Consider the following 27362-nt stretch of genomic DNA (forward strand, 5'->3'; position numbering starts at 1 on the left):
AAAAACGATGCAAGGGTGCCCATCTCGTGGCCACGGGCAGCACACACCGCCGCTTCCTTCTCCTCACCTTCCCCTCCCTCCACAGCCACTCCTCCCGGCAAGATGCCCACCATCATCTCCTCCTCCTAGACCTCAGCCGCGCCAGCCATGGCCGCCACCGCCACCGCCGCCGCTTCCCTTTCCCTCCACCTCCGCCTCCGCCCTCCTCCCCATGCCCACCGCAGCCCCCTTCGCCATGCCCCGTTCCTCCTATCCCCTTCTCCGTCCACCCCTTGGCCTCCTCACCACCTTCACGTCGCTAACGGCCGGCTCCCTCCCCCTTGCCGCCCCTCTGTGAAGGCGCGGGCAGGTGCCATCGAGGCTCCGAGCCTCGCGCGCCTTGGGGGCGCCGTAGAGACCGACCGCCTCCCCGCCGACGTGCGCGACCGCGCCATGGACGCCGTCGACTACTTGGGCGGCCGCGTCACAATCGGCGACGTCGCCTCCCGCGCCGGCCTGCAGATTGACCAGGCAGAGCGCGCGCTCCAGGCTCTCGCGGCAGACACCGGGGGCTTCCTGGAGGTGCCCCCCGCCCCCGCGGCGCCCGCTACTTCGTGGCTAGCCTTCTTTCCGGCTGCGATCTGAGCGTGGAACTATTGTGATTTGTGTAGGTTTCGGGGGAAGGGGAGGTGCTGTACGTCTTCCCCGAAGACTACAGGGCGAAGCTCGCTGGCAAGTCATTCAGAATGCGGGTCGAGCCACTGGTCGATAAAGCCAAGGTGTTCCGTAGAGGCAACCGGCTGTCTTAATTCATCTGAGCAGGTGCTGATTTTAGTTATGTTCTGCTTCTTTGCAGGAAGCGGGTGCGTATCTGGCGCGGGTGTCTTTTGGGACAGCACTAGTTGCTTCCATTGTGCTTGTATATGCTACCATCATTGCCATTCTCTCAAGCTCGAGGTATGTATGCTATTGCAAGGTAGAGTTTGTGTGCACAGATTACTATATGCTGTACCTCCCAAGATAAGATACACAGTAGATGCCATTATGCCCTTAAGTTTTGAAGATTTTGTCAGCATTTTTTTGCGCATTATTATTGTATAATTTTCTGTGTTTAGGTACTTAAGCAAGATAATCTTTTATCCCCTATCCCCCTTCCAGTGATAGCACTTACTCTTCTTATAGCAGTGATGAAGATAATCGTGGAAGGCGGCGCAGATCCTATGGCTCTACGATGTTCCTCCCAACAGATTTATTTTGGTAAGTATCCTGTTTTAGTTGGGGATCTGGTAAAATATATAACTTCCCATGTGAATGTAAATCAGTTATGTACAGATTCTTATCATTTTCGATACAATCTCATGTGTTCTCCTCCAGGTACTTGGATGCAGGTTCCTCCAGGAGGAGGCGGGTAGAAAAAGATAAGGGGATGAGCTTTATTGAATCTGTAATTTAAACTGGCTTGACATGATTGTTCATTTTGTTTGTGTAATTCTGAGATGCACAGGTGGGATTAAATTGTATATTGTCTGATCAATGTTGTGCAGGTCTTCTCGTTTGTATTTGGGAATGGTGATCCTAATGACGGGCTTGAAGAGAGAAGGTGGAAGATGGTAAAGACTTTCTCAGCATGTAGCTGCTTCTATTTGACGTTCTCCGAACCAGTTACTACTATTTATTAGTTTTTCCAGTAGCAAATTTCAAGTGTCTCATTCAATAAATTCACAGATTGGGCAGTATATTTCATCGAATGGTGGAGTTGTTACGGCAGAAGAACTGGCACCGTATCTTGATGTACCAGCACCTGCAGAGCAAACCAACTCCAAGGCATATAACTTCTGTTCCAAAGCACTAATAAGTATTGCTTGTTTCTGTTAGACCTGATTAAGTTTTCCACTCGTTCATTGAATAGTAAATTAATTAAATGTATAAATAGGTAATCTCCATCCCATTTGTAACCCAAGTCCTTTATGCTATTGTCACAGTCTACAAGGTGAAACTAGAGCCGGCAATTTCTATGCGAATATGTTGACGAACATAATAATAATTATTCATTATGAAAGTACGTTTCATGACGAGATCTAGTAATATTAGTGATGTTATTGGTGTTAATAGTTATTTCTCTATAGATGTTCGAACCTAGAAATGTTTGTCTGGTGCATATTCTGAAAGGACATGTGTTGTGAGATACTGCTATTGTGAGGTATTTCCCCATTTATGGATTGAGTTGAATCTCATCTTATTCGTTCTATCTCTTGAATACAGGATGATGAATCATTTATTCTTCCAGTTCTTTTACGCTTCCAGGGACATCCTTTAGTTGACGATCAGGTCCACCTCTTCCCTCTCGTATATTTCAGGCTTTGATTAAAGAAAAATCATTAGCCACATGTCCCTATATCGCTCTTCTCATTCTGACACCTTCAACCTCGTTATTTATTGGACATGACATGCTCGACATAACTGCCGATGAACTTAAGCCAATGTTTTTAAGGCGAGGCAAGGTTCTGTAGCACCACCTCACCTTTTAAGGGCGTTTTTGATGGTGTAGCTATACCATGTAGGATAATTGGTGACGTAGAAGAGAGAGAGAGAAAAAAGTCTTGCCTTCTCTTAGCTAAGAGATCTCTTATGAAGAAAGATTTGTTCCGAATTATAAGACGTTTTGGATATTTCAATATGGACAACATACGGACTGAAATGAGTGAACGAACACACTTAACGCATCTATATACATTCGATTTAGAAAAAGTCAGAACATCTTATTATAATTCTGAACGGAGGGAGTACAACACTTGTCCCCATTGCATGTGATATCTTATTCACACATTCACTAGTTTTAATTATAACCGTTCCATAATTTTAGTATCTCATAACATTAAATGCTACAAATAACACTAAGAGATAATCCATTGTATAACATGCTTTATTTTCTTCTCTAAATGACGTGGAATACATAAGAAAAGACCGCCTTATCATCCACTGTACATGCCCTAAGTGCTTAAAGCATAAAGCGAGGTGGCACCTTACACACATAAATATGTAATATATGGCAGCCAGTCAGGAGATCTAACAACTAACATTAACATAAAGTGCACCACAACTCTACAGGTTACATAACATGATACGGAGTAGCTGTTAGCAAAGCATAGGCTTGAAATCATCTTGTGTAGATGAGGAAATGGTGCCTTTGAAGTTTGGCCTCATCCTACTCGTCTATATATCACTCCATAGCTTTAAACTTTCTTGTGTATAAGAAATTGCGCAACTCTTTGCTAATTTAGACGGATGCCTTGTCACACTTATCCACATCGCTGATACCCATGAAAAGGTGCTGCTTCAGCCTTCTTACTGTGGCATGAACTATCTTTCCTGACAACATACACGAATGTAAATATTTCCTCTCTAAATTTTGCCAGCACATACTTCCAAGCTGGATCGTAGGATGTAGCTCTTCTCCTAGGATCATTTGACATATCATAAGCATTACCAGTCGCAGGATACATCAGAGCAGGGACACTTGGCTATTGCAGCAACACTAAGAGAGGGCCAATCAGCCGTCAAAGAAAAAGAAAAGAGCCAATTACTAGAGCAACCAGATCAAGCATGAAGGAGAGAAGCGGTGGTGGAGCTATGACCATGTGGGTGGAGTCGTGTTGAAGCGGATGTTGGGAGGAAGCAAATGCGGATGGATATGGAGCTAGCAGATGTAGATGATAAAAAGTAGAGGCGGAGAAGAAAAGGAGCAAACGGAGGGTTGGCAGAAGAGAGAGGAGGAAGAAGAGAACGGAAGAGAAGCCATATCTTGCAACTGCTGGGGAAGATGGAAGAGAAGCCATACCTTGTAGCTGTCGGGGGAGTGTTTCACATCTGCCCAGAGGCTGGAGAGTAGCGACCGAGCAGGATGCTGGCGGATTTGCGCCAGAGGAGCTGAGATCAGAGAGAAACAATGATACAAGGAGAATAGTGAGGGTGGCTCGATCTTCACGAAGTGGAGGTTGATGAGGAAGAACACAACAAAAACACGAAGGTCAAAGGAAAAACTCGTGGATAACTAGTAATGCCAAGGCAACACCCTCTTGTATCGTAGATCCACACCACATGGTTAATGTGACTTCTTACAAATCCAAGGGAAAGCAAGAACGAGGTGGGAGTTTCTTCCGCAAGTCCTAGGATAGGGAGGACTTGAATTACACATGAGGACTCTTCTCCATGGAAGGTCTTGTGCTCGTAGGAGCCTTCAACTGGAAGTGGCATTGTACTCCTTGGAGTCTTTACCCATAACTGGCTTTGTACTCCAATGAAGTATTCTCTTTCCCTTGAGAGTTCTTGATCCCACTAGGGGAGGTCCTAGGATAAGGAGGACTTGAATTACACATGGGGACTCTTCTCCATGGAAGGAGGTCTTGTGCTTGTAAGAGCATTCACCGTGAGTGGCCTTGTACTCCTTGAGTATTTACCCATATAAGTGTTCTTGTACTCCAATGGATTACTCTCCCTTGAGAGTTCTTGATCCCACTAGGTGAGGATCCTATAAGGGGAGGAAGATGACCTAAGCTCTATCAATGAGATCTATTCTTACCTAACCACAAATCTAGGAGGGGAGGAGTATATATAGTCTAGCCAACAAAGGGGTAAGTGCGGAAGGGATACATGGGCCTTTGGCCCAGAACTGCACACAGGCAGGCGACCAGACAATCCGGTTGGGTATGGCCTATCCTGTTCAGTATGGCCTGAACAATCCCGGCCTGGAGCTTTAGCCGACGCAAGCATTGACATCGGATAGTCCATGGACTTGTCCGGGTCATGTAGAGTGGAACCCTAAGTTAATGATCTTTTCACATTTGGAGTGGGGAAAGAAAGCAAATCAAGAGAAGAATACATGATTAGCACTCAAATAGACATGATCCAATCAGACATATGCTAAATCCGCATACACATAGAGGGATACAAAGGTCCAAATCCAACACACAAGGATAAGTGGAACTAGTTCATCCCAATCCTTGAAGGAGAGAGGTCATGAATCCAAAAGGATCTTCCCTAGGATTTGCTCCTCCGATCAAGAGAGATATACTCTGGGTCCCTCGTATGATCCGACCAAGATAAGCATGGCCATGCGACAAGGATTATGAGATAATCCGGTTTGTGGTCGGCATCATTGGAATGAGAAAGAGGTCAGGCTAGCACAAGGATGGCAGACTTGCCTTGAGCACAAGGATGGCAAAGGGAACAAAAGTGTGACATGTTGTACAGGTTCGCCAATCGGCTTCATTGTCTACTTGGTGGCTCGCACGCCTTGCTAGAGGCTGCCACCAGTCGAGCAGGTCGGAGGTGATCCGACCTGTGACCAAGCCGACTTGAACCTAAGGGGTCATTCGCTTAAGGGAAGGAACCCGTGAGGCCGGAACCGACTCCATGAGTCAGATGTGATCCTACTCGGACTCGGATCCAGGCCGAACAGACTTTGGGCTCTAGGATCCATGCAAGGCCCAAGTGCTGAGCCCGCGACGGATGCCTATATATAGTGGGAGTGCGGCACACTCATTCGGTTGATCGCTTTGGCGCCGTCATTAGGGCTTTGCAAGTGTTGCAACTAGCCACCTTCACTCGCCGTTGGTTGTGTGATCGGACCTAGTAGTCCGCCGCATGACGTATCTCTTGCACACGCGGATACTGTTAGAGGCGGTGCACTTGCGCTGCTCCGGTGAATCTGTTCATGGGATCCGATCGGCTACGTTGGAGATGGACGAGGAGGAGACGACTCCGTAGACGCGCTGCCCCGACTTTACTTCCGCTGCACGACATTGCGCATCTAGTGGTAACGATCCGTGATCCATCTCCCGTAGCATGTTCTTGGTTGATCTGCGCGTAGGATTTTTTTATATTGCAGCCGATGCCCCTAACGTAGAACCCAACACATCTCACATAGAGGCCTTGAACTTCATGGGAGTGGTAAGTGGATGAGCAAAACTCAATCCCAAATGAGCTAAACCTTTGCTAACCCTAGCTAGGAGGAGAGGGTCCATATACAGTGTTCCACGAGATGAGAGGGGGAAAGAGGTGATACATGGGCTTCTGGCCCGGTTAAGCACTGGCAGGTGTCGGATGCTCGGGTTGGTGGTCGGATGTCTGGCGGTTCGCGTCGCGTCAGATGTCCGGGTTGGAGCTGGCCAAACTTCTGTCGCTCTCGGGTGTGCTCAGGCTAGATTTTCGGCCGGGGGCCGGATATCTGGGGCAGTCGGGCCGGATGTCTGAGTCCTGGCAACTTGCAACGGCTGCTCTGCCGCGGTTGCCGCTGGACTAGGGGCGTCGGATATCCAGGCCAGGGGCCGGATGTCCGACAGCCATAGACTTCAATGGTCTCCTTCATTCTGCTTTATCATCCGTGTACTTGGGACTTGGTCTTCATTCTGAGCATCTTCGGGGTGGTCTTCCTCGTACCTAAGCACACATAGCATTCCGACTTGGGATAGTAGCCATGTCTCACGTGGGTCATACGGAAGCTCATCAAGGAGAGATGTCACCTCGGTCTCGATAACTATTGCACGTGCTTGTGTCATCGGTCCATTTTGCACTTGGGGAGACGAAGGTAGGTCCATGGGGATGACCGCAGGATGCTCTGCATCACCCCCTCCTCCCTCCGTCATCGGGAAGATTTGTCCTCGCATCGAAATCCTCATCGCCATGGAAAGGAGATAGATCCTTGATGTTGAAGATGTTGCTCATGTTGTACTTGTCGCGTGCAATGTCGATCTTGTAGGCATTGTTGTTGTAGCGTGCGAGCGCCTTGAATGGTCCATCGGTTCGAGGTAGTAGCTTGGACTTGCGCTCGTTGGGGAAACGGTCTTTGCGTAGGTGTAGCCACATAACATCTTCGGGGGTGAACACCATGGGGTGCTTGTTGATGTTGAGCTTGGTAGCGAGGCGGTGCACTTGGTTCTCGATCGTTCGTCGTGTATCTTCATCCACCTTCTTAAGGTAACTTGCTTGTGCACGCGCGTTCATGTTGATGCGCTCTTATAGCATCTCCAGCAGACCCCGTAAAACGCCGACCCGCAAAACTCGTTTACAGTTCACGAAAATACGGGTTTGCGGGCTGACGCAGGCTGCGGCTGAGTAGACCCCGCGTAGCCGACCCGTAAAACAGAACCGAAAACCGCAGATTAGCCAATTTGACATCGATTCCGACAATTGAGTTTAAATTCGAAGAATAAAACATAGTTCGCGCGCAAATGGAAGTATAGTTTTCTATGACAAACGCAAAAGGACTTATGCAAAAGCAACGACCATGTCCATCATCATCTTGGTCGCTTTTCACCCGTCGTCATTATCTTCACTCCGCACCACCGCATCGATGCCATCGCCGCCTTCGAGTCCATCACCGGCACTTGTTCCAACTCCGGCACCGAAAACATCGCCGAGCGCACTGAAAGCGTCAGCGGCACTGGTTCCAACTCCTGGTGGGAAAACATCACTGGCACCGAAACATCCACCTGCCGCCGCTAGCATCCTCCTCTTCAAGAGGTCTTTCCTTGCCATATCATGCCATTCTTTGGTGATGTCGTCCATGTCATCGCGGTTCAATGTCATGATCCTGTTCTCCTTGGCAAGAAGCTTGGCCATGGCTTTGGTCTCATTGGCAAAGACTCTTCTCTCCTCAATGGCCGCCTTGCGCAACCCCTCATCCTTGAGCAATTGCCACTTCTCTTGCTTCTCTCGTGCCATCTTCTCGGCCAACTCTTTCTTTGCCTCCAATGTCTTGGCCAACATTAACTCATTTGATTGCACCATGGTATCTATCTTGTCCCGCAAGCTCGATGCCTCGTGTTCCCTCTTGATCTTCCCCCTTGTCTTCTTGTCTCCATCGGGCTTGTTCAAGTTTCGTGGGCCATCATCATCTTCATCATCATCCATGTTCGTAAGTGAACCTCTCTTCGGTGGGGATTCTTTGTCAATCAACTTCCACTTCTCACACTCTTTTAGCAATTCCCAACAATGCTCTAGTTTAAATAATTTGCCTTTGGAAGCTTCCATGTCTTTGCATCTTTGTTGGGCAATTTTGTCCTACACAAGTTAAACAATGTCAAATGATGCAATCACTTCAAATGCTACAAATGATTTGCACAACTTGGGACGCGAAAATGAACTCACATAGTCGGATTCCATGATTCCACTTGGAGGTGCATTGCGAATTTGTTCCAAGCAAGCAGCCCAACGGCTACAAATCGGCTTGATAACGTCTCAACGACCTTGGAGTGACCAAAAGGTGCGTGGAGTCCTATTGGGATACCTTGCCATCATGCGGAAGTATTGATCATCGATCCTTTGCCAATACCTCTTGGCAGGTTGAAATGTGCCGGTGCACGCATCAAGAGACACCGCACTCCAAGCCTTGATCAAGATTTGGTCTTCGAACAGTGTGTAGTTCTTCGATCTCATGCGTTTTTTTGCTTGCGCTTGGTCATACACCCCCTCGTCTATCTCCTCCACCTCATCTTCACCACCGTGACCATCCACGCCACCATCCATTTCATTGTAACCGAAATCAGCGGTCGGGGCTTGATCAATGTCGACGGTGTTGGTGTCCAACAAGTTGACGAACTCAGTAGTGGCATCGTTCGAACCGGCGCCATAGTTAGTGTCATCAAGTCACGAGCTACCGCAATGGCGAAAAGCGAAGCAAGTAGAAAAAATTGAAGAAGCATACCTTCCAGCCATTTCGTTGAACACCTCGCTTGCAGTGGAAGCAACACTGTTGAAGGGCATCATCGGGGTACCTCTTGTCGGGGCGGAGGGAGAGGATGAAGTCGCCGGCCTTTTTGTAGGAGCCTTCTTGCGCTTCACGGCCGAAACCTTGCCCTTCTTCTCTGGCGGCGGCGGGGCAGATCATGCAGTGGCGGCGGCGCCGGGTGTGCGTGCCTTCCCGGCAGGGCCAGCCGGATTTCCACCCCGCACGACGATGTTGCCCTGCCGCTTGCGGACAGGCGCGGTGGTGCCTTGAGTGACGGCAGGGGTGACATGGCCGGTGACGAGATCTGCTGGAGGGGATTGCGCGTGCGCGACATCCACGGTGACGGGGGACGGCTGGGAGGCTTCCATGGCGGCGAAGAATGGCTGGGGAAGATGGACCGGAGCGGGCAGAGGCAGGGCAATGGCGGCGAAGCGGTGGGAAGCAGGAACGGCCGCGCGGAAATTTCCTTCGCGCCAAATCTCGTTGCGGATAGGGGGCGAGCTTGGGTCGGCCTCCCACCCTGTGAATCTAAAGGTTGAGGGCGCCGCACCCCGCAAATTTTTTTATAGGTCGCGGCCTGATATGGGGTCTGATCGGGCAACTTTTTTTTGCGCGGACCCGTATTTTGGCGATTATTTTGTGAATTGCGGCATATACGGGGTCTGCTAGAGATGCTCTTATAGTGGTAGCTGTAGAATGTCCAATGGGTACAACTGGTTGAAGTCGTAGACGACCTCGAAGGGGATTTGCCGGTAATAGAATCTCTTGCTCAATTGTAGGCGTACTCGGCGATGGGCAAGTATTCTTCCCACTCCTTGATGTTCTTCTTGATCAACACGCGGAGGAGAGTAGATAGCGTCCGTTTGGTGACCTCCGTTTGGCCGTCGGTTTGTGGATGATATGACGATGACAATAGTAGCTTGATTCCGAGCTTGGCGCAAAGCGTCTTCACTTAACGTCGCGTTCTGACACAAGTCTTAGGCACTCCATGTAATTGCAAGTTTTCCCTACAAAAGAGGTTTGCAACATGTGAAACATCGTCTATCTTGTTGCATGGAATGAAATGCGCCATTTAAAAAAAAACGGTCCATAACGACAAATACCAAATCCTTGCCTTTTTGAGTTCGTGGCAAACCAACCACAAAATCCATACTAATGTCTTCCATGATTGGTACGGAATAGAAAGTGGCATATAAAGACCATGGGATTGAGCTTTAGACTTAGCTTTGCGGCATGTAGAGCATCGGTTGGTGTAGCGTGAGACGCCGCAAAACGTCTTTGGCCAAAAGTAGTTCTTGGTGAGCGTGGCGAAGGTCTTGTCATGGTCGAAGTGTCCCATAAGTTCTCCACCGCGAGCTTCTTGCAAAAGCAACAAACGAAGAGAAGAATCGGGTATACATAGGCCCTGTTTGGTTCAGCTTTTATCGACGGATTTCGCTGCCGCGCAGCAGAATCTGAACCAAAGGGCGAACCCAGCAGAATCCGATTCCAGAAATCCGCTGCCAAAATCTGAACCAAAAGCGGAAGCATCCCAGGACGTGCTTTCCAAAATCTGATTCCGCTGCAGGCCAAAATCTGAAAAAGTTGTATCAGCTAGTCTGTCAAATGATCTACATCTTTTTCACATCAGATTTTCCATAGCTGTTTTTCCACAACAGATTTTTCACAGCTGCTTTTAGAAATCCACAGCCGAACCAAACAGGGCCATAGTTTGTTAGTCTGCATAAGATAGCCATTTGGTATAAGGAATTGCAAATGAAACATCATGCGCATACAAGTCCTTAATGTGCTCAAATCCAATAACTTCCAATTCAAGTTGAGTTACTAGCAAGCATTTGCAGGAAAGAGCATCCGCTACTACATTTTCCTTACCTTTGATATACTTGATAACATAAGGAGAAGACTCGATGAACTCACTCCATTTGGCATATGCTGCTTATTGAATTTTGTTTGACCCTTAAGGTATTTAAGCGTCTCATGATCCCTATGGACGACAAATTCACGAGAGCGAAGATAATGTTCCCACACATGCAAGACTCTCACTAAAGCATAGAACTCCATGTCATAAATGGGGTAATTAAGTTGCGCTCCGGGAAGTTTCTCGCTAAAGTATGCGATAGGGCGCTTCTCTTGCATTAACACGCCACCTATGCCATTAGCACTAGCGTTGCAATGCACTTCAAAAGTTTTATCAAAATTTGATAATGCAAGTAATGGAGCATGTGTAAGCAAGTTTTTAAGCTCATGAAATGCGGTGTCTTGAGAAGGTCCCCAAACAAATGGTGCATTTTTCTTACTTAATGCGTGCAATGGTAATAGTGCTAAAATCCTTAACAAATTGATGATAGAATCCGGCTAGGCCAAGAAAACTACACACTTGTTGCAAATTGGTTGGTTGTGGCTAAGTTTTAGTAGTGTCAATTTTAGATTCATCAACTTGAACACCCTTAGAGGACACAACAAAGCCGAAGAAAATAAGCTTATCAACGCCAAAAGTGCATTTTTCCTTGTTAGCATAAAGTCGCTCGTTTCTAAGAACTTGCAAGACGTCCCTAAGATGTTTGACATGATCTTAAGAGATTGACTGAACACAAGTATGTCATCAAAGTATACCACAACACAAATTCCAATATATTTGCTAAGAACATAGTGCATCACACACATAAAAGTGCTAGGTGCTTGAGATAAGCCCATAGGCATGACTAACCATTCATACAAGCCAAATTTGGTATTAAAAGCCGTTTTCCATTCGTCACCCTCTTGCATGCGAATTTGATAGTAGTCACTTTTAAGGTCAATTTTTAAGAAATTGGTTGGAATGGGGTGTCTATACCGAACGGTGATAGTATTGATGAGACGGCAATCGGAACACATCCGAAAACTACCATCTTTCTTAGGCACAAGAATAACCGAAATGGCACATGGACTTAAGCTCTCGCGTACATACTCGTTTTCCATGACATGTTGTACTTGCCTTTGTATCTCTTTGGTCTCGTCGGGCTTGACGCGGTACGGTGCCTTGTTCGGTAAAGGTGCGCCAGGGATGAGGTCGATGTGGTGTTTGATTCTGCGAAGTGGAGGAAGTCTTGGAGGTAGCTCATCGAGGTAGACGTCCGCGAATTCCTGTAATAGATTAGACAAAACCAAAGGAAGATGTTGTGAAGTATTAGTCCGCACCAATTCATCTTTGCACACAAGTACAAAGTGAAGAACACTCGATGGGCTCTCACTCACATCCCTTATGTCTCTTTTGGTGGCTAAAAGCACTAGGTTTTTCTTGTCGCTCATTGTGGAGTCGCTCAATTTTGGCTTGTGGCGCACACTCTCTTTTTGGTGGTTCGCTCACTCACTAGTCTCTCCACGATGGGTTGAAGCTTGCTTGTCGGTGATTACTTGATTTGGCGACATGGGTCGAAGCATGTACTCCTTGCTTTCATCTTGAAACTATAGTGATTGGTCGTCCGTCCGTTGTGGATGACGCCGTGGTCGAATTGCCAAGGTCTTCCTAGGCGGAGATGGCATACGGACATGGGAACCACATCGCACTCCAATGTGTCTTCGTATGCGTCAATCTTGAAGGACACTTGAACGGTGTGCTCAACTTGAATTGTGGCGGAGTCACTTAGCCATTGGACCTTGTAGGGGTGAGGGTGCTTCTTCTTAGTCAATTGTAGCTTGGAGCATAACTCGCCGCTTGCCAAATTGTGGCATCTAATGCCGTTGATGATGACCTTGACGGAAGGTCCATTGATGCTCGCTTTGGTATGAAAGATGTGGCATCGTCGGTCTTCATCTTGTTGGTGTTGAAGTGTCAAGACTTTGGAGACAACTAGGGCACAGTTCTTTTGCCAGAATCTGGGGATTCTCCCAGAATCCGACCCCTACCCAGCTTCTCCCAGAATCTTTGAGCCCCATTTGTTTTACGATCCTATCTAGTTATGGTCTAATTGGATAGAATTGTAAAACAAATGGGGCTCAAAGATTCTGGGAGAAGCTGGGTAGGGGTCGGATTCTGGGAGAATCCCCAGATTCTGGCAAAAGAACTGGGCCTAAAGCGGGGCTCGAATGATTGTCACAAGACTTGAGCGTCTTCATTTTCGTTCACTTGAAGGTGCATGGCCACGTGCTCAAGTGCTTCCATTTCTTCTTCGCTCATGGAGTCGTAGGTGCTGTCATCATTGGCATCATGGTGCGCCAAGTGGGACATTGGCATGTCTTGTGGCCACGGCCTTGGCAAGTGAAGCATTGGATGGAACTTGTCTTGGCAGTTTCATCTGTTGGAGCAGTTGATGATGAAGCTCTTGGCATATAGTTGCTTGTATGGGGATGACTCGAAGATGTCGAAGGTTTCTTGTAGCTTGACGTGTCACCGGTGTTTGGTGAGCTTTAGTCGAGGTAGAAGGTGTCGTAGTCGTTGAAGCTTGAGTGTATGATGTAGGTCTTGGAGGAGTACTTGAAGTACGTGAAGTCATCTTGTACTTGTCGCTCCGCCTTGGTCGCTTGATGTACTAGCTTGAGGAGGTTTGTGTAAGGATGGAAATCGTCGATTTTCTTGATAGGATGGTTGAGTCCATTCAAGAAGCGTGCCATAGTTTGGTAGTGGTCTTCAATCGACTTTGTGCCTTACTTGAGGAGTTGCAACTTCTTGAAGAGATCACGGCTATAGTGTGTAGGCACAAAACGAGCTCTCATGACCTCCTTCATTTGATTCCAAATCGTGATGGGTGGATCACCTTTCTCGCGGTGTCGCTCGATGACTTGCTCCCACCAAATGATAACATAGTCTTGGAACTCAAGGGATGCCATGGCGATCTTCTTTTCCTCTTCATAATTGTGAAGACGGAATATCTTGTCGACCTTAAATGCCCATGAGAGGTAGTCTTTGGGATCGGTGCTTTCGGAGAACTTAGGCATGTTGAACTTGAGTTTGCTGTAGCGTTCCTCATGGTGTTGGGGACAATGGTGATGTCGCTCTTGTCGTGGAGGTGGGTTTTCAACCGCTTGCTCCTCGTGCTCCGCTTGATTATCTTGGCGTTGAGGGCGTGGGATACGTGCTCCGTTCCTCATTTCTTGGCGCTCCTCAAGATGTGTGGCTTCCTCTTGTCGCTCCCGTCAGAGGGCTTCTTCTTCGCGCGTACGGCGGTTGTGCTCTTGCACGGGGCGCGTGTCTTCGCGTAGAGCATGTTGAGCTTCAAGTGCTTGTTCCTCATGGCATTGTTGTTCTTGTCGGAGAGCTTCGCCGTCTTGCTCTTCTTGGCGTTGGCGTTGTCGAGCTTGCTCTTGGTTAATGGCGTCTTGTTCTTGGCGACGATGTCGTTCGCGCTCTCGAAGGCGGTCTTGTAAACCATTGCCATGGAATGGATTTTGCAAAGCTTGATGATCTTGGTAGTCGTATCGAAGATGAGAACGAACTCGTGGTAGACTTGCATCCGAAGAGGTGTCCGATGAGTGTCGGCTTGAGTGGCGTCGTCTTGATGATGACGACGTCGAGGAAGCTCTTGATGATGACGACGTCGAGGAAGCTCTTGATGATGACGACGTCGAGGAAGCATGGCTGACCATCATGGCGCGAAAGTTTTCCATTTGAGTTGATAGCTTGGCGTCAAGGTAGTCCGGTGTTCTTGCTTCAGATTGTCGCATGTCGGTGGCGAGTTGTTTGATGCGGTCGCCCAAAGCTTCATTTGCTTGATGCAAGGCTCGTTGAGCGCCAAAGAGTTGAACCTTGGTGATGTAGTCGTTTAGTGCGTCTTGCTCATTGAAGAGTGGGTTCGAAGAAGTGCTTGGCCTATCTATCATTCTGAAGCAAAATGTGAGCGGAAGAAAGGAAAGAACTAGACCAAATGTACCTTATCCAATGTTGAAGATGAATCAATGATTACCCAACATGGTATTATGAAAGTAGCACAATTGGTACTGGATCTTGCCAATCTCACACCTACACAAGTAAAGCCTTTGGAGTAACTTGGTGAGGATAGTGGCACAAAATTTATGCAATTGTGAGCAAGATTCAATAATGTTGAAAGAGATTCACAAATTCGCAAGTGAAACAAGTAAGACCAATAGCAATGAGGGGCACAAAGTGACATGGAAACACACACACGGATAGATAAGTGGGTTGTGCAACCAAGGAATGAGCACAAAATGTGGAATCCATGAAAAATGCTCTTGTTGCACAACTCTAAAGAGATGTAGCATGATTGCTCAATAGGCGGATACGAAACTTGTGCAGAAAAACCTGTGAGAGACAAAACGTAACGACTTTCTATCCCGATTATGCTACGTATGTATGGTTCCCGGTGATTCTCTCACGATGATCCAAGATGATCAAGTATGACAATTTGATATGCAATGTGGCGATGCTATGGTTATTGCTTGCAAACTCTTTGTTTTCCTTCTTCTTTTGCTTAAAAGCTTTTCTCACTTTTGATATTTTCCTTTGGCCACTTATGCAAAATGCTCGAACCAAGATAGCAATTATGTATATGCGGGAACATTTATGACACAAGAGTTGATCCGATGATATATGCACACTATGATAGCTATGCGGAACGTGTATCACTGAAGTTCACAAGTAGCGTTACCTGGCAATACTCGACGGCTAGTCTCGGTAGGAAACACAAAATTGGCTCGGGGTTAACAATGCAATGGCCAGGGAGATGTACTATGATTGTTGTCGAGGTTACAATCCTTGCTTACGGTTTGGGTGTCAAAATAGTGAAGTGGTTGTTGTCGAAGTGAGTCCGTGGAGAAATTGAGCGTGATGTCGATGACGAACCGTTCCTAAGTAGTCGAAACACGTTAGGAAACGGAAACCGCAAACTCAAATTCTCAAATGGCAAAGGTGGCAAATTTGCGGTTGGTTGCGGAAGTCGGTGGTGGTTTGCGGAAGATGGGAAAACGGTCAAAATTCGACAAAATGGGGCGGTGGTGTAGATGTTGGCTGCGAGGCGCCGGATGTCCGGGCGTCTGGCCGGGGGTATGGGCTGGATGTTTAGATCCGGGATGTGCTGCAAGGCGATTAAGTTGGGTAACGCCAGGGTTTTCCCAGTCACGACGTTGTAAAACGACGGCCAGTGAATTGTAATACGACTCACTATAGGGCGAATTCGAGCTCGGTACCCGGGGATCCGCCTGCAACACTTCAAATCCATGGATCAAAATCAACAAAACATCATCAAACCAACAAATCACAAAAAAATTGGTATGGCTATTTTAGTGGGGATTTTTGAAATTAGGCAAAAACAAACAAAATCGGGGCTAGAAAGTGGAGGGGTAGGGACTCGAAGATGTGAATCGACCTATGCTCTGATCCAAGATGATGTAGGGTGGAACCCTAAGTTCATGATCTTTTCACACTTGGAGGGGGGAAAGAGAGCAAATCAAGAGAAGAACACAAGATGAGCACTTAAGTAGACAAGATCCAATCACACATACGCTAATTCCACATACACATAGAGGGAAATCCGACACAAGAGGGTAAAAGAGGAACTAGTTCATCCCAATCTTCGAAGGAGAGAGGTCTTGAATCCAAAAGGATATTCCCTAAGAAGGGGTCTTGAATCCACTCATGGGATCATCTCACATGGAGGCCTTGAACTCCATGGGAGTGGCAAGTGGATGAGCAAAACTCAATCTCAAATGAGCTAAACCTTTGCTAACCCTAGTTAGGAGGAGAGGGTCTATATATAGTGTTCCATGAGATGAGAGGGGGAAAGAGGGGATACACGGGCCCGGTTAAGCAGTGGCAGGTGTCGGATGCCCGGGCTGGGGGCCGGATGTTCGGCGGCTTGTGTCGGGCCGGATATCCGGGCTGGGGGTCGAATGTCTGGGCTGGAGCTGGCCAAACTTCTATGGCTCTCGGGTGTGCTTGGGCCGGATTTCCGGGCGGGGGCCGGATGTCCGGAGCAATCAGGCCGGATGTCTGGGCGGGGGCCGGATGTTCGGGTCATGGGACTTCGCGGCCGGCTGCTCTGCTGCGGTTGCTTCTGGGCTGGGGCGTCGGATATTCGGGCCAGGGGTTGGATGTCCGGCCGTTGTAGACTTCAGCGGTCTCCTTCGTCGTGCTTCATCGTTCGTGTACTTGGGGACTTGGTCTTCATTCCGCGCATTTCCGGGGTGGTCTTCCTCGTACCTAAGCACACATAGCATTCCTGCTTGAGGTAGTAGTCATGTCTCACGTGGGTCATACGGAAGCTCATTGAGGAGAGATGTCGCCTCGGTCTCGATAGCTCTTGCATGTGCTTGTGTCATCGGTCCACTTGGCACTTGGGAAGATGAAGGTAGGTCCATGGGGATAACCGTAGGATGCTCCGCATTACCGGGGCTTCTCGTCTAGACCCCAAATAGTATGACGACTTGGCCCGAACAGTCCGACCACCTATGCTGGCTCGGGCGAGGCATGACCCGGGCTATCTGGCTCGCTGTTCGGGTGCTCTCGGTCTACGATGCTGGCGAGAAGTCCCAAAGCTGGGCAGTCGGGCCGTGCTGCCGCGTCTGTCCTCGGCCTGCTCCGTCTTGCGGTTTTGTCTCGGCTTCTACACTGAATGGTGTAGTAGCTCTTGCCCATTATCTCCTCCATTGCACATACGTCGTTTGGCTCGAACCTAAAGGTGCAAAACGTAGTAGGGTCAAGTAGTATACCACCCTCGAAAGTAGCGAGTAGACACGCATAAAGGAGAAGATTCACCTTTGTATTGATGGTATACGTGTCACTTGACGTTGAAGCTCTTGACATGGTGATGACACTAGGATGCCCCGCATCACCCCCTCAAGGAGAGTCGTGCCCGATTCGGAAGAGTCATCTCCATGGGAAAGGAATCGATTGGAGACCTTGGTCCCCGCCCCCCACGTGTGAAAGAGAGTTATCCTTGACGAATGGGAAGGAGATAGACCGGCGAGTGTTTACTTCACGCTCACCATGTGCTCATCATCTTGATCCTTATGTGGACACTCTCCAATGTTGCTCCTCTATTCATGAGATGTATCATGCAAAAATAAGGAAACAACAATTATTTGTAGCCGATTCATGAAAGCTCATATTAAGATCGCTCAAAGGGAAGGAGTTATACCTTAGGAATATGCCTTTGAGCTCGTCGAGTAAGATCTTGGCGCGAAGATGTATACAATGTGCATGTGACAAATATGCGGAGAGCCCCTTAGACTTCGGGGAAACTGTACAGTCTACGTGGAAACATAATATAACTCTAGCACCCCCCTCAAACTCTTGATGGATCCGCAACACTGAGTTTGGAGGGTGTGGGCCTTCGTAAAGAAACCCGCCAACTATAACTCGAAAGACACAAACTAAAGAGCAATAACCTGATCCTGCCCACCTGAGCGCACAAAAGAAGCATCAACACCAATACAGGGGCGGCGCTAGGGGTATTCTTTGGTCTTCATGTGAATACCCATGATTTTTACAAAACAGTGACAATTTTCGAAAAATAACAATGATTTTGGCAAAATGAGTACACATGAATACCTGGTTGCAAATTCCTGGAGCCGCCAGCTTGGTGAGCTCATGCTTCACAAGGTTGCGTGCAATACTTGTAGCACCTATACTGTCTGACAAGAAGGGAGTATGTGACAAGAAGGGAGTATGTGTAATGACAGAAACACCAAACTACAGTAACCAAGTCACCTCTACCGTCAAAAGAGCCATAGCTCCTCTACGCTTGCACGGTAAAATGGTGTCTGTTTCTTTGTCTTCTAGGCAATGATGTAACGCCTTGGGAGTGCACTATACAGATCTAGCACTTCCACTAGCAAATGCATAGTATCGACCCCAGGACGCCCACCAAACACAACGTGCATTCTATATCCATACACGCAACATGCATGCTATTTGGCTGGTATGGCAGGTATTGAAACACAACTCTACAAAAGATTTGCAACAAAATATATACAATGACTCCAACGAGTCAAATTTAACAACTCCAACAAGTCAAATTTAACAAGGGTCTTTCGACCAAGTTGCAGCTATCACAACGGAAGCAAAAATATACCTTAGACAGGTACAATTTAACAAATGCCTTAAGAAGGCTTAAAGAAAAGCAGATAATGTTCATAACCCTTCCCAGACCACTGCCTGTGATAACCATAGCTAGCGTCGTCCTTTACCCAGAGATTACCTGCTTCCAAATGCTACTATCTGATTTCCAAATGCCACTATCTGATTTGCAGCATCTAGATCAAATGAATAAATAAAGCAAGGTGAGTATTCAGCTATACTCGCAAGACTTACATCAGATCTATTCTAAGTATGCATCATTCTCAAAGAAGGGGTATGTGGTTTGAGCGGCAACAAGCACTAGCATCCTATGGAGACACGCTACAACTTGCGTCTATCAGAGATAAGGTAAGAGAGCGCAGATGAGAGCCATCTTATCTACCCTAACCTAGCCAAAACATAACACTACCGTGCATCCCCCTTCACATCGCCCATGAGAGGGATCCCCAAGGCATGCACACGGCTGGCAAGTTTTATCGATTATTAGTTAAAGTTGTTTTACGATCAAGTAAAAAATCTCCAAGTCGTCCATAACCTTGGATACGGCTATTCAAATGGATTAAACCTTGCATGGGAAATACAGGGCTCACAGGCACTAGTAATAGGAAGGGAGACATATGAGCACAATCACACACACTAATACAGGGCTCATACTAAATATCCACCCACACTTAAAGAGACTATTAAATAAAGAAACTATTAAACAGCTGATGGCACCTCACAAGGCATTAAAGGTGTTGGCACAGTACAATGCACACCATTAATTGAACTTTCATCCGTTTTGCATGTTCCTGCTTTTCCAGTCAATCTTGTGTCAATGAGTCATTTGATTGATGATTTAGATTGCCGGGTAGCCGTTGACCGAAAAATACGTCTAATTCAGGAGAGACATACAATGAGGAAGCTTGGGACTGGGACCAAGCATAATGGGCTATGATACATGGATCGTGAGGTGCTGAACCATGCAGTGTCTATGGTGTTAGAGTAATGATGTGATGCTTCTGCATTGTAGAATGGGGCACGTTACTTCTGATAAAACGAGCAAGTCTTTCCTGATGTAATGTATGGGGTGAATAAGAACAAACATTTGTGATCATCACTATTCTCTTTCTCAGCTGCTATACATATAAATGATGCAGGTATGGTCCCTTTGGGCCATAGCGCGCAAACGCACACACACACACCACAGCCCGACATATACCATCCTCGAAAGTAGCGAGTTGACACACGTAAATGAGATGATTGACCTTTGTTTTGATGGTACGAGTGTCATTTGTTGAGGCTCTTGACATGGTTATGACCCTAGGATGCCCTGCAGTAAGGAAGACGACACAGATCGGAGACGTGGACGGATGATCTTCACTCGAGTCGCCAACCACTGCCAAAGGTCCGGAGAGGAGAGAGAGCTCTCCTTCTCAAGCGTGCACTATGGACCGATTCGGTTCTCTCACTCCCTCCTATTACTAGTGCGTGTGAGCCGTGTATTTCCCATGCTGGTTGGTGTCCAATTTGGTCGAAGGTGCTGCTCTACGCGCCTAGGATGCTGCAAATGCTTCAATGCCTAAGGCGAGCTTGACGCTGCCAAAGACGCTGCCAAAGGCGTCGGAGGGTGCCCTCTGACGCTTTAGGGACGCCTTAAAAACAATTACTTAAACACAAGTTGCTTGAATTGATCATACTATGAAATGCCAAATATGTTTAAAAATATAATCATTATTCTATGTAGGGAAACATTCTTTATCGATTCCCATCGCTGCAACGCACTGCTTCCTCGAAAGGAGGTGGGAGTAGGGAATATGTTGGTACAAGATGGTCTACAATGTCGAGTGGCGTTGAAAAGTTTATGGAAGAGAAACCATGGGAATTCAGGTTGCTACTCACCGTTAGTCATTTGAAGCATTACTCTCTGAATTAAATTCTTGTTATTTCACCCTGAACTTGTATAATTGGCATATTTGTGCTTCAAAGTTTATCTTGGAATGGTGTCTCACATTACACAATGAACTGCATTGGACTCCAGACCTAGAGATAACAATTGTTTGTGTTTTCGTTTGACACACTAGAGGGTATTGGTTATCACTCATGAGCTCTAAATTGTCATTCTTGAGATCTGCACTATGTCCTGTGGCCTTGCTGCTGTTTTCGTATTCTAATCTGGTTATTTTACAGTGAAGCAAATGCATTAGAGAGGGCAATGGTTGCTGGTTTGGGAGGGCTCAATCTTTTTGGCGTCATAATTCTGGGAAACTTACTGAAGTACGAATTATAATTCTTCCTTCAAAGTATCATTTTGTTTAATTGAATTTTCTTCTACTAAATTAATATTAATTGTGAAGGCAAATGACAATGACACCTGGTGGGCTTATCTCATTTGCTGCGCAGTTATTTCCCTTGCTTCAGGTATAACTGAACTTATTTCTTTATAAATGGGTTGATGCCATTCCTTTTGGGTGTGTTTGGTAGGTTTTACAAGTAAGATATTCCCACTGATACAAGAGTTAAGTTGTTTGGTAGCATGTTCGAGCCGTGCAAGCCATGCCCACCTTGTACCGCAAAGGCCTGATAGCCATGACCACCACAAAACCCAAGCAACCCACCCAGTTCCCTGCACGAGCGTGGCCCACCCCATCGGGCAACATCTCTCTCCCTCCCCCGCCGCCCCCTCCCTGCCGCCACCTCTCACTAGCTCTATCCCAAAAATGGAGCTCCTCCAGAAAGTAACCTGACTTTGTGTAGCTGACATGTTGGCCAGCTTGTGGGTCACACATGTCAGCCACCCTCAAGTCCGGTGACTTGAAGTCAGAGAATCCTAGTTCAGCCACACCGCACCCGCCCAGCAAAAACGAGATCCTCTCACATAGAAAAAGCTATGTCAGAGGGATGTCCGACGCATAGGACCTTTCATGCGCCATTCGATGGCACGGAGCAAATGCTTGCAGAAATAGAGCCCTGCGGTCAGACAGTGATGTGGCACTCGTTTGTGCCTTCGGCGGCGGCACGATCTCGACGGCATGGTGCAGCCTAGAAATAGAGAGCCCTGCTGTCAGACAATGACGCAACGCGGCGGCGCATGGTGCGGCCATGGCAGCGGCGCCACACGCCTCCTTCACCGGAGCTGGCATTGCCCCATATCAGGTCATTCTAGTGGTCCTTGTCGCAGAACACTCGCTTGGCGTGTAGGATGCCGATGTGGGTTGTGGACCTTGCTGCCCTCCCTGTGCAGGAACACGATGGAGTTGCCCGGCGAGGAGCTTCTTCTGGTTCACGAAGTTTCTCCTCCCCGAGTTGAGTGCACCAGCGCGGGGTAACTTGGTAGGTGTGATGGAACATGAAGTCGTCCGCGTGGATGTTCTGCACATGAGGCTCCTCATCGTGGTCCATTGCCGGGAAGATAGTCTCTGCGCAGAACCGCAACATCGAGAAGCACCCACGTCCACCACTGAGGCTAGGGCTGGTCGACCTGCAGCCAGGCTTCATTGGCGGTGTCACCCACGTCCACCACCGGGCTGCAAGGGACAAGCACCAGACCCACACCGCGGACGGGTCGACGACGTCCGTCGCTTGCTCCACGTGGTAGACGGCGGCGCTTGTAGGCGGGACGGGGTACATCCTACCTGAACAGGCGGCAGGCCAACCACAATTGATCCATGGTTCCAGCCAGCTGCTCACTGCTCGCCGGGCATGACAGCTCTATGGACGTGAGCATCTCTTTCCTTCCCTTGCAACCCTAGACTTGCGTGAACATGCGTATACGTTGCAGAGCTCGCCTGGTCGCAGAACCCCATGGCTGCACCACGCCGTCGAGGTCTCGCCGTCGTGCGAGGCACCAAGCGAGCACCACGTCCTTGTGTAGGCCGATTGTTGGACTCTGTTTCTGTGGCCGTTTGCTCCCTGCCGTTGGATGACGATATGGACGGTCCTATGCGTCGGACATCCCTTTGACGTAGTTTCCTCTATGTTAGAGGATCTCGTTTCGGCCCCACCGGCCGTCTGCCTCTAGCTCCTTGGCTGTTGACCCCTGCTCATGCTCCTCCGGATGCCATCATGTGCTCCAACTCCTCCGAACGCGACCTCCTCTAGCCGTCCCTTGGTCAAGCTCCTCAAGCTCCCCCGTATGCCGTTCCCTGCTCAAGCTCCTCCGGCTGCCGTTCCCTGCTGAAGCTCCTCCTGCTGCCGTTCTCTGCTTCATCTCCTCCGACACTAGCTCCTCTAGCAGTCGTGCTCCTCCCTCGTCTACCTCACTTGTACGACGCTGTTGGTTGTTCTCCATCCTCAACAAGAAGGGAGCATGAAGTCTACCTGCCTGTGGGTTCTGTGCTCTGCCTCTCCTTTTCCGTTCTTGGTCTCGATCTCTATGTGGGAGCGGGCTCACCACAATCCATGGGTATTCAAATGAATACCCAAATCTTGTGGAAAACATCAATATGTACTTCTCTATATAATTAGAAAACAAAGAGAAATAACAACATGATCTAGTTTTAGCTTAGCTGGTTCTGACTATAAGGTGACGAAATAAGCGATCAGGAGTTCAATACCTGCTACTAGCACTTTTTTGCTTGCATTTTTGAGATTATTTATTCTGATCAGCATTTCCCCCTTATGTTCTATAGTCGTAGCAATTGCTCCTATGTTTCTTAAGCAGAAGATCATTTGCCTTCTAATACTAGCACTTTTTTGCTTGTATTTATTTTCCTGGTAAATATATCAATGAGCATTTTACCATTATCTATACCAATATAAAAAGAGCGAGTTGTGGAGATACAACAAATCTCGCCCGTTCAACTACATCTATCCAACGTTCTATGTCGCTCCGGTGTTTAGCATTAAACATGTTTAGCACCTTCCACTAATTAATATGAGGCCTAATATCGACATCAACATTAATCAAGTAGTTATATCCTACCTACTATTAATATGCAATTAATATCTTGCCTAATATTAATGTATAATCTAATTAATATTTTGCCTAATATTAACGCGCATTGCACATACACAATTACTAGTATTCTATATATATCTTAGCAATTGCTTCTATGTTTCTTGAGCATAAGATCATTTGTCTTATAAAGTGTGCGCTTACCTGGCCAAAAATCCAATTGCACCTATATGGCTAATTTTTCTTGACAAGAAATTATTTTCACAGTAAAAAAATGTTTGAGGTATATTCTTTATAGATTTTGCAAAAGTAAAGTTTTTAGACAAAATTATCATTTTGGTGCCAAAATCCGCTTTTTGATTAATTTTATTTTAAAAATACTATTTGAATACCGATATCCAAAATCTTGGGTCCGCCCCTATCTCTATGCAGGCAGCAAGAAACTTCCAGATCTCTACCTCTCCCTCTGTTCTTGATTGTTGGGTGAATCCGTATCTTTGGCGCTGTATCTTTTTTTTGTTCTCCTTCGTGTGTTATGATCGAAGAGTAACAACATATAACTTTAGTTAATTGGGGAGGACTGAGGAGTGAGGACAATATATAGGCATTGCTTTGGAGAAAAGGTGTTCAATGTTCAATGAATATTTACAGAAATAGCTGGCAATCTATAATTTAGTTGCATTCTAAATGAATCGCATCCTGTGGAGAGTCACTATGTTCAGTTCTGCAGTATATTACAGACATCCAGGTGACAGTGCTTAGATCGTACTATATTACTGTACATCCAGATGACACTATATTTTATTATCCAGAAACAGTGACAGTGTTTGTATGCTGCTTATTTGGTACTTGTGTTGAGGGATGATGTTCTCCTCCTAGTGATGGTTTAGTCTAATGGTTTTGGTACTTATGAAATTTGAATCTATAACTCCCAGACTTTTGATGTGAATTTTACACTTTGCAAGAATTTGCAGAGCAATGTTGACGAATCTGAATCCAAGTTTGTGCAACATAGATTGTTCTGCAATATGTTTTTCTTGTTAAGATCTTGTCTTTGTTCAAATATTTCTGATATACTCCCTCCGTCCTAAAATAAGTGTCTCAACTTTGTACTAGCTCTAGTACAAATTTGTACTAAGCTCAAGACACTTATTTTGGGACGGAGGGAGTATTTGTTTCACGCTAAAATCTTACTAGAATTGTGTGCCAAGTCCAAGAGATACACCCTACCAAACAAACTCTTGTCTCAGCATGCCTCAACAAATAACATCTTATCTCAGCATGTCTCAGTGGATACCGGCTACCAAACACATCAGGTTGTATACTCTCAGCATGTCTCATCGGAGAATAGCCATGTCAGGGTGATACCAGCTACTAAACACACCCCTTCATTACTCATTGTACAAGGCATATGTCTGAAAGAAATCATGAGCCCTTTCTCTTTTCTGAATGGCATTTCTGACTTCTGTATGTGTATGTAGCAAACTGTTGATTTCTAAATTATGTGTTAAACATACGATGAATATATTATTGATGACATACTGATGAATATTACTCCCTCCTTTCCGGTTTATAGGGCTCATCTAAAAAAAATTGTTTTTCCATTTTATAAGTCTCAGTTCTACTACTCATCATCACATGTTCAGATTTCAAGATGCATTAAATCACTGCATGCAAGGATCAAGAAAAAACTAACCAATGCATGTTGAAGTTTTTGGTCGTTTAATGGTCATGCATGCATGCATTGTAATTAAAAGTGTAGTATTTTTTTTTTGCAAACTACGAAATTTATTCCACCACTTACCATCTACCTTGGTTGGAGAGATTTACAAATTGAGCCTTATAAACCGGAAAGGAGGTAGTATTAATGATTACTGATCATTCATTCATTCTTAAAACATGTGACCATTTGTAGATATATGCTGGCTCCTTTTTTGCAATACCATTATTTAGATGGTTGCTGCTACGCAAGACCAACAATGACATTGCAAGGAGGAACAAGGCTAGAGAAGAGAGAGCCCAGGAACTTTTGTCGCCAGAACCTTCTCTCAGAAGAAAGGTAAGAACGATTAGGCTGCATTTGGCATTGCGGTGGGTTCTCACAATCCCGTTTGCCCCACCCTTGTTTGACCATTTTTGCCTACTTTCGTGCCTAACTTTACGCAGCAGATTATAATATAAGCATAACACAGCACAGTTCAGCAACCGCAGATTGAGCCTTAAAAGTGTATAGCTTTCTGTTTTACTTAACTGAAAATTTCTAAAGTCCAGCAAACTTTAGCTCAACAGAAGTTATGTGGTTGCTGTTTACACACAAATGACATGTTTGGAGAAAGCCGGGTATATTCCAGAGCATTTCGCTTTGAACCTGATAGGCCGAAATTTGAATGGTGTCGATTGTTTACTCCCAGGTTCCCATGCATCATAAGGTTCTAAAAGAGTGCCACTTTTGACGGGCTAAACTAACAACAGCAAATAGAATTATTATGCAACTTGATCATCTCTTTCAACAGCTACAGGCTCCAGCAATGAGTGGCTATTGTTGGTATAAAGTGAAAATACATTGCAATCATGATAGTATCGCGTTATATTCTTGTAGCATGCTTCATTATTAGTTAGTATTATCAATCGGAGTTGTTTGTCATCTTGTCATCAAATTGCCTTGCTAGGTTGCCTTATTGATTTCTAGCAACTTACACTTGTTTTTTGTTGATTGGCATAAATTTTCAGTTGCTCAGTGCACGCGACATGGCTCAGTGGAAGGTGATTACACCAGGGGAGATTGTCTACACAACCGAAAAGGATCTATTGGACCAGAAATATGAAGTTAGGGAGTGGGAAAGGCGATTTAAGAAACTTGAGTCAGACTGATGGTAATGATGGATAATACTTGAGATTCATTTTTTTTGAAAAATAATACTTGAGATTCATATTATATATGGATGGTCCTTTGGTCGTCTGGCATCATTCTTGGATGGAGGATAGATCTGACCGAACCATTCAACCAAGTGGGCAGAATGCCTAGATGAGAGACTGGATGGTTCTTAGGCCCACTGATGTGCTGTGAAGTTTTTGCCGAAGCAGTCTTTAATACTACCATTCATCAAAGGTATTGCTGCTGCTGTACATATCTGTAACATTTAGTCTACACACATGTATATATAGTTGTAGATCAATGCACAGAAGCAGGGAATTGTAATTCAGAGCTAGGGAATTGAAATTCAGAACTGAACACCGGAACCGTAGGACATGTAAAGGATAATGCCCGTTAAACTGTTGTCTCCGATGGGTTATTCTGGATCTAGATTGATGACACTGGTGTTAATGTCTAATTCCATGATATATGCATGAGAGAATTCCACTCCTCAACTCTAAACCTACCACATGGTTTAAGATTCAACCCTGAACGGAAAACCGGTTATGGCACACCTTAAACTCTTGATACTGGTTAAATTACAGCCCCATGATGATTGGTAAGTGTTTTTTGCTCACATGGCATCATGTTGACAAGTGAAAGATGATATGGCATATAAATCGACAAAAAATCTAAAACGAAGTTGGTGGTGCCATGTGCCATACACAAACCACCTTCCTAGTATTTTTTGTACTAAATGACCCTACGTGATTTTTTTGAACAATTGAAGTCGCTCAACGCAAGTATACACTCATCCTTATGAAAGCATGCATATACACCCTACCCCTATGAAAGCATGCATACATACCCTACCCCTATGAGAGCACCTTCGAGAAACTGAGCTGACACACTATCT

The 27362-nt window shown here is 46.3% G+C and overlaps 1 protein-coding gene across 9 annotated transcripts; it reads left to right on the forward strand.

Moving 5' to 3' along the window:
- On the forward strand, positions 1–26961 carry LOC125513404 (uncharacterized protein At5g03900, chloroplastic). Of its 9 annotated transcripts, XR_007285903.1 has the most exons (15): positions 2–561; positions 651–758; positions 836–936; positions 1162–1236; positions 1354–1423; positions 1524–1589; positions 1705–1803; positions 2242–2307; positions 20443–20585; positions 20886–20972; positions 21053–21116; positions 24790–24953; positions 25508–25651; positions 26323–26465; positions 26578–26961. XR_007285903.1 is itself a non-coding variant. In XM_048678517.1 (14 exons), the coding sequence occupies exons 1-14, from the start codon at positions 148–150 to the stop codon at positions 26357–26359; spliced, it is 1638 nt and encodes a 545-aa protein (XP_048534474.1). In that variant the 5' UTR covers positions 2–147; the 3' UTR covers positions 26360–26961. The 9 variants fall into 9 exon arrangements, 8 of the variants coding, with proteins under 8 accessions (XP_048534480.1, XP_048534474.1, XP_048534476.1 ...); XM_048678517.1 differs by having other exon boundaries at positions 26323–26961; XM_048678519.1 differs by having other exon boundaries at positions 24790–24908; positions 26323–26961.
- The last annotated feature ends 401 nt before the right edge of the window (positions 26962–27362 follow it).

The sequence above is a fragment of the Triticum urartu genome, chromosome 6 (genome assembly GCF_003073215.2).
Source record: "Triticum urartu cultivar G1812 chromosome 6, Tu2.1, whole genome shotgun sequence".
Taxonomy (NCBI): Eukaryota; Viridiplantae; Streptophyta; class Magnoliopsida; order Poales; family Poaceae; genus Triticum; species Triticum urartu.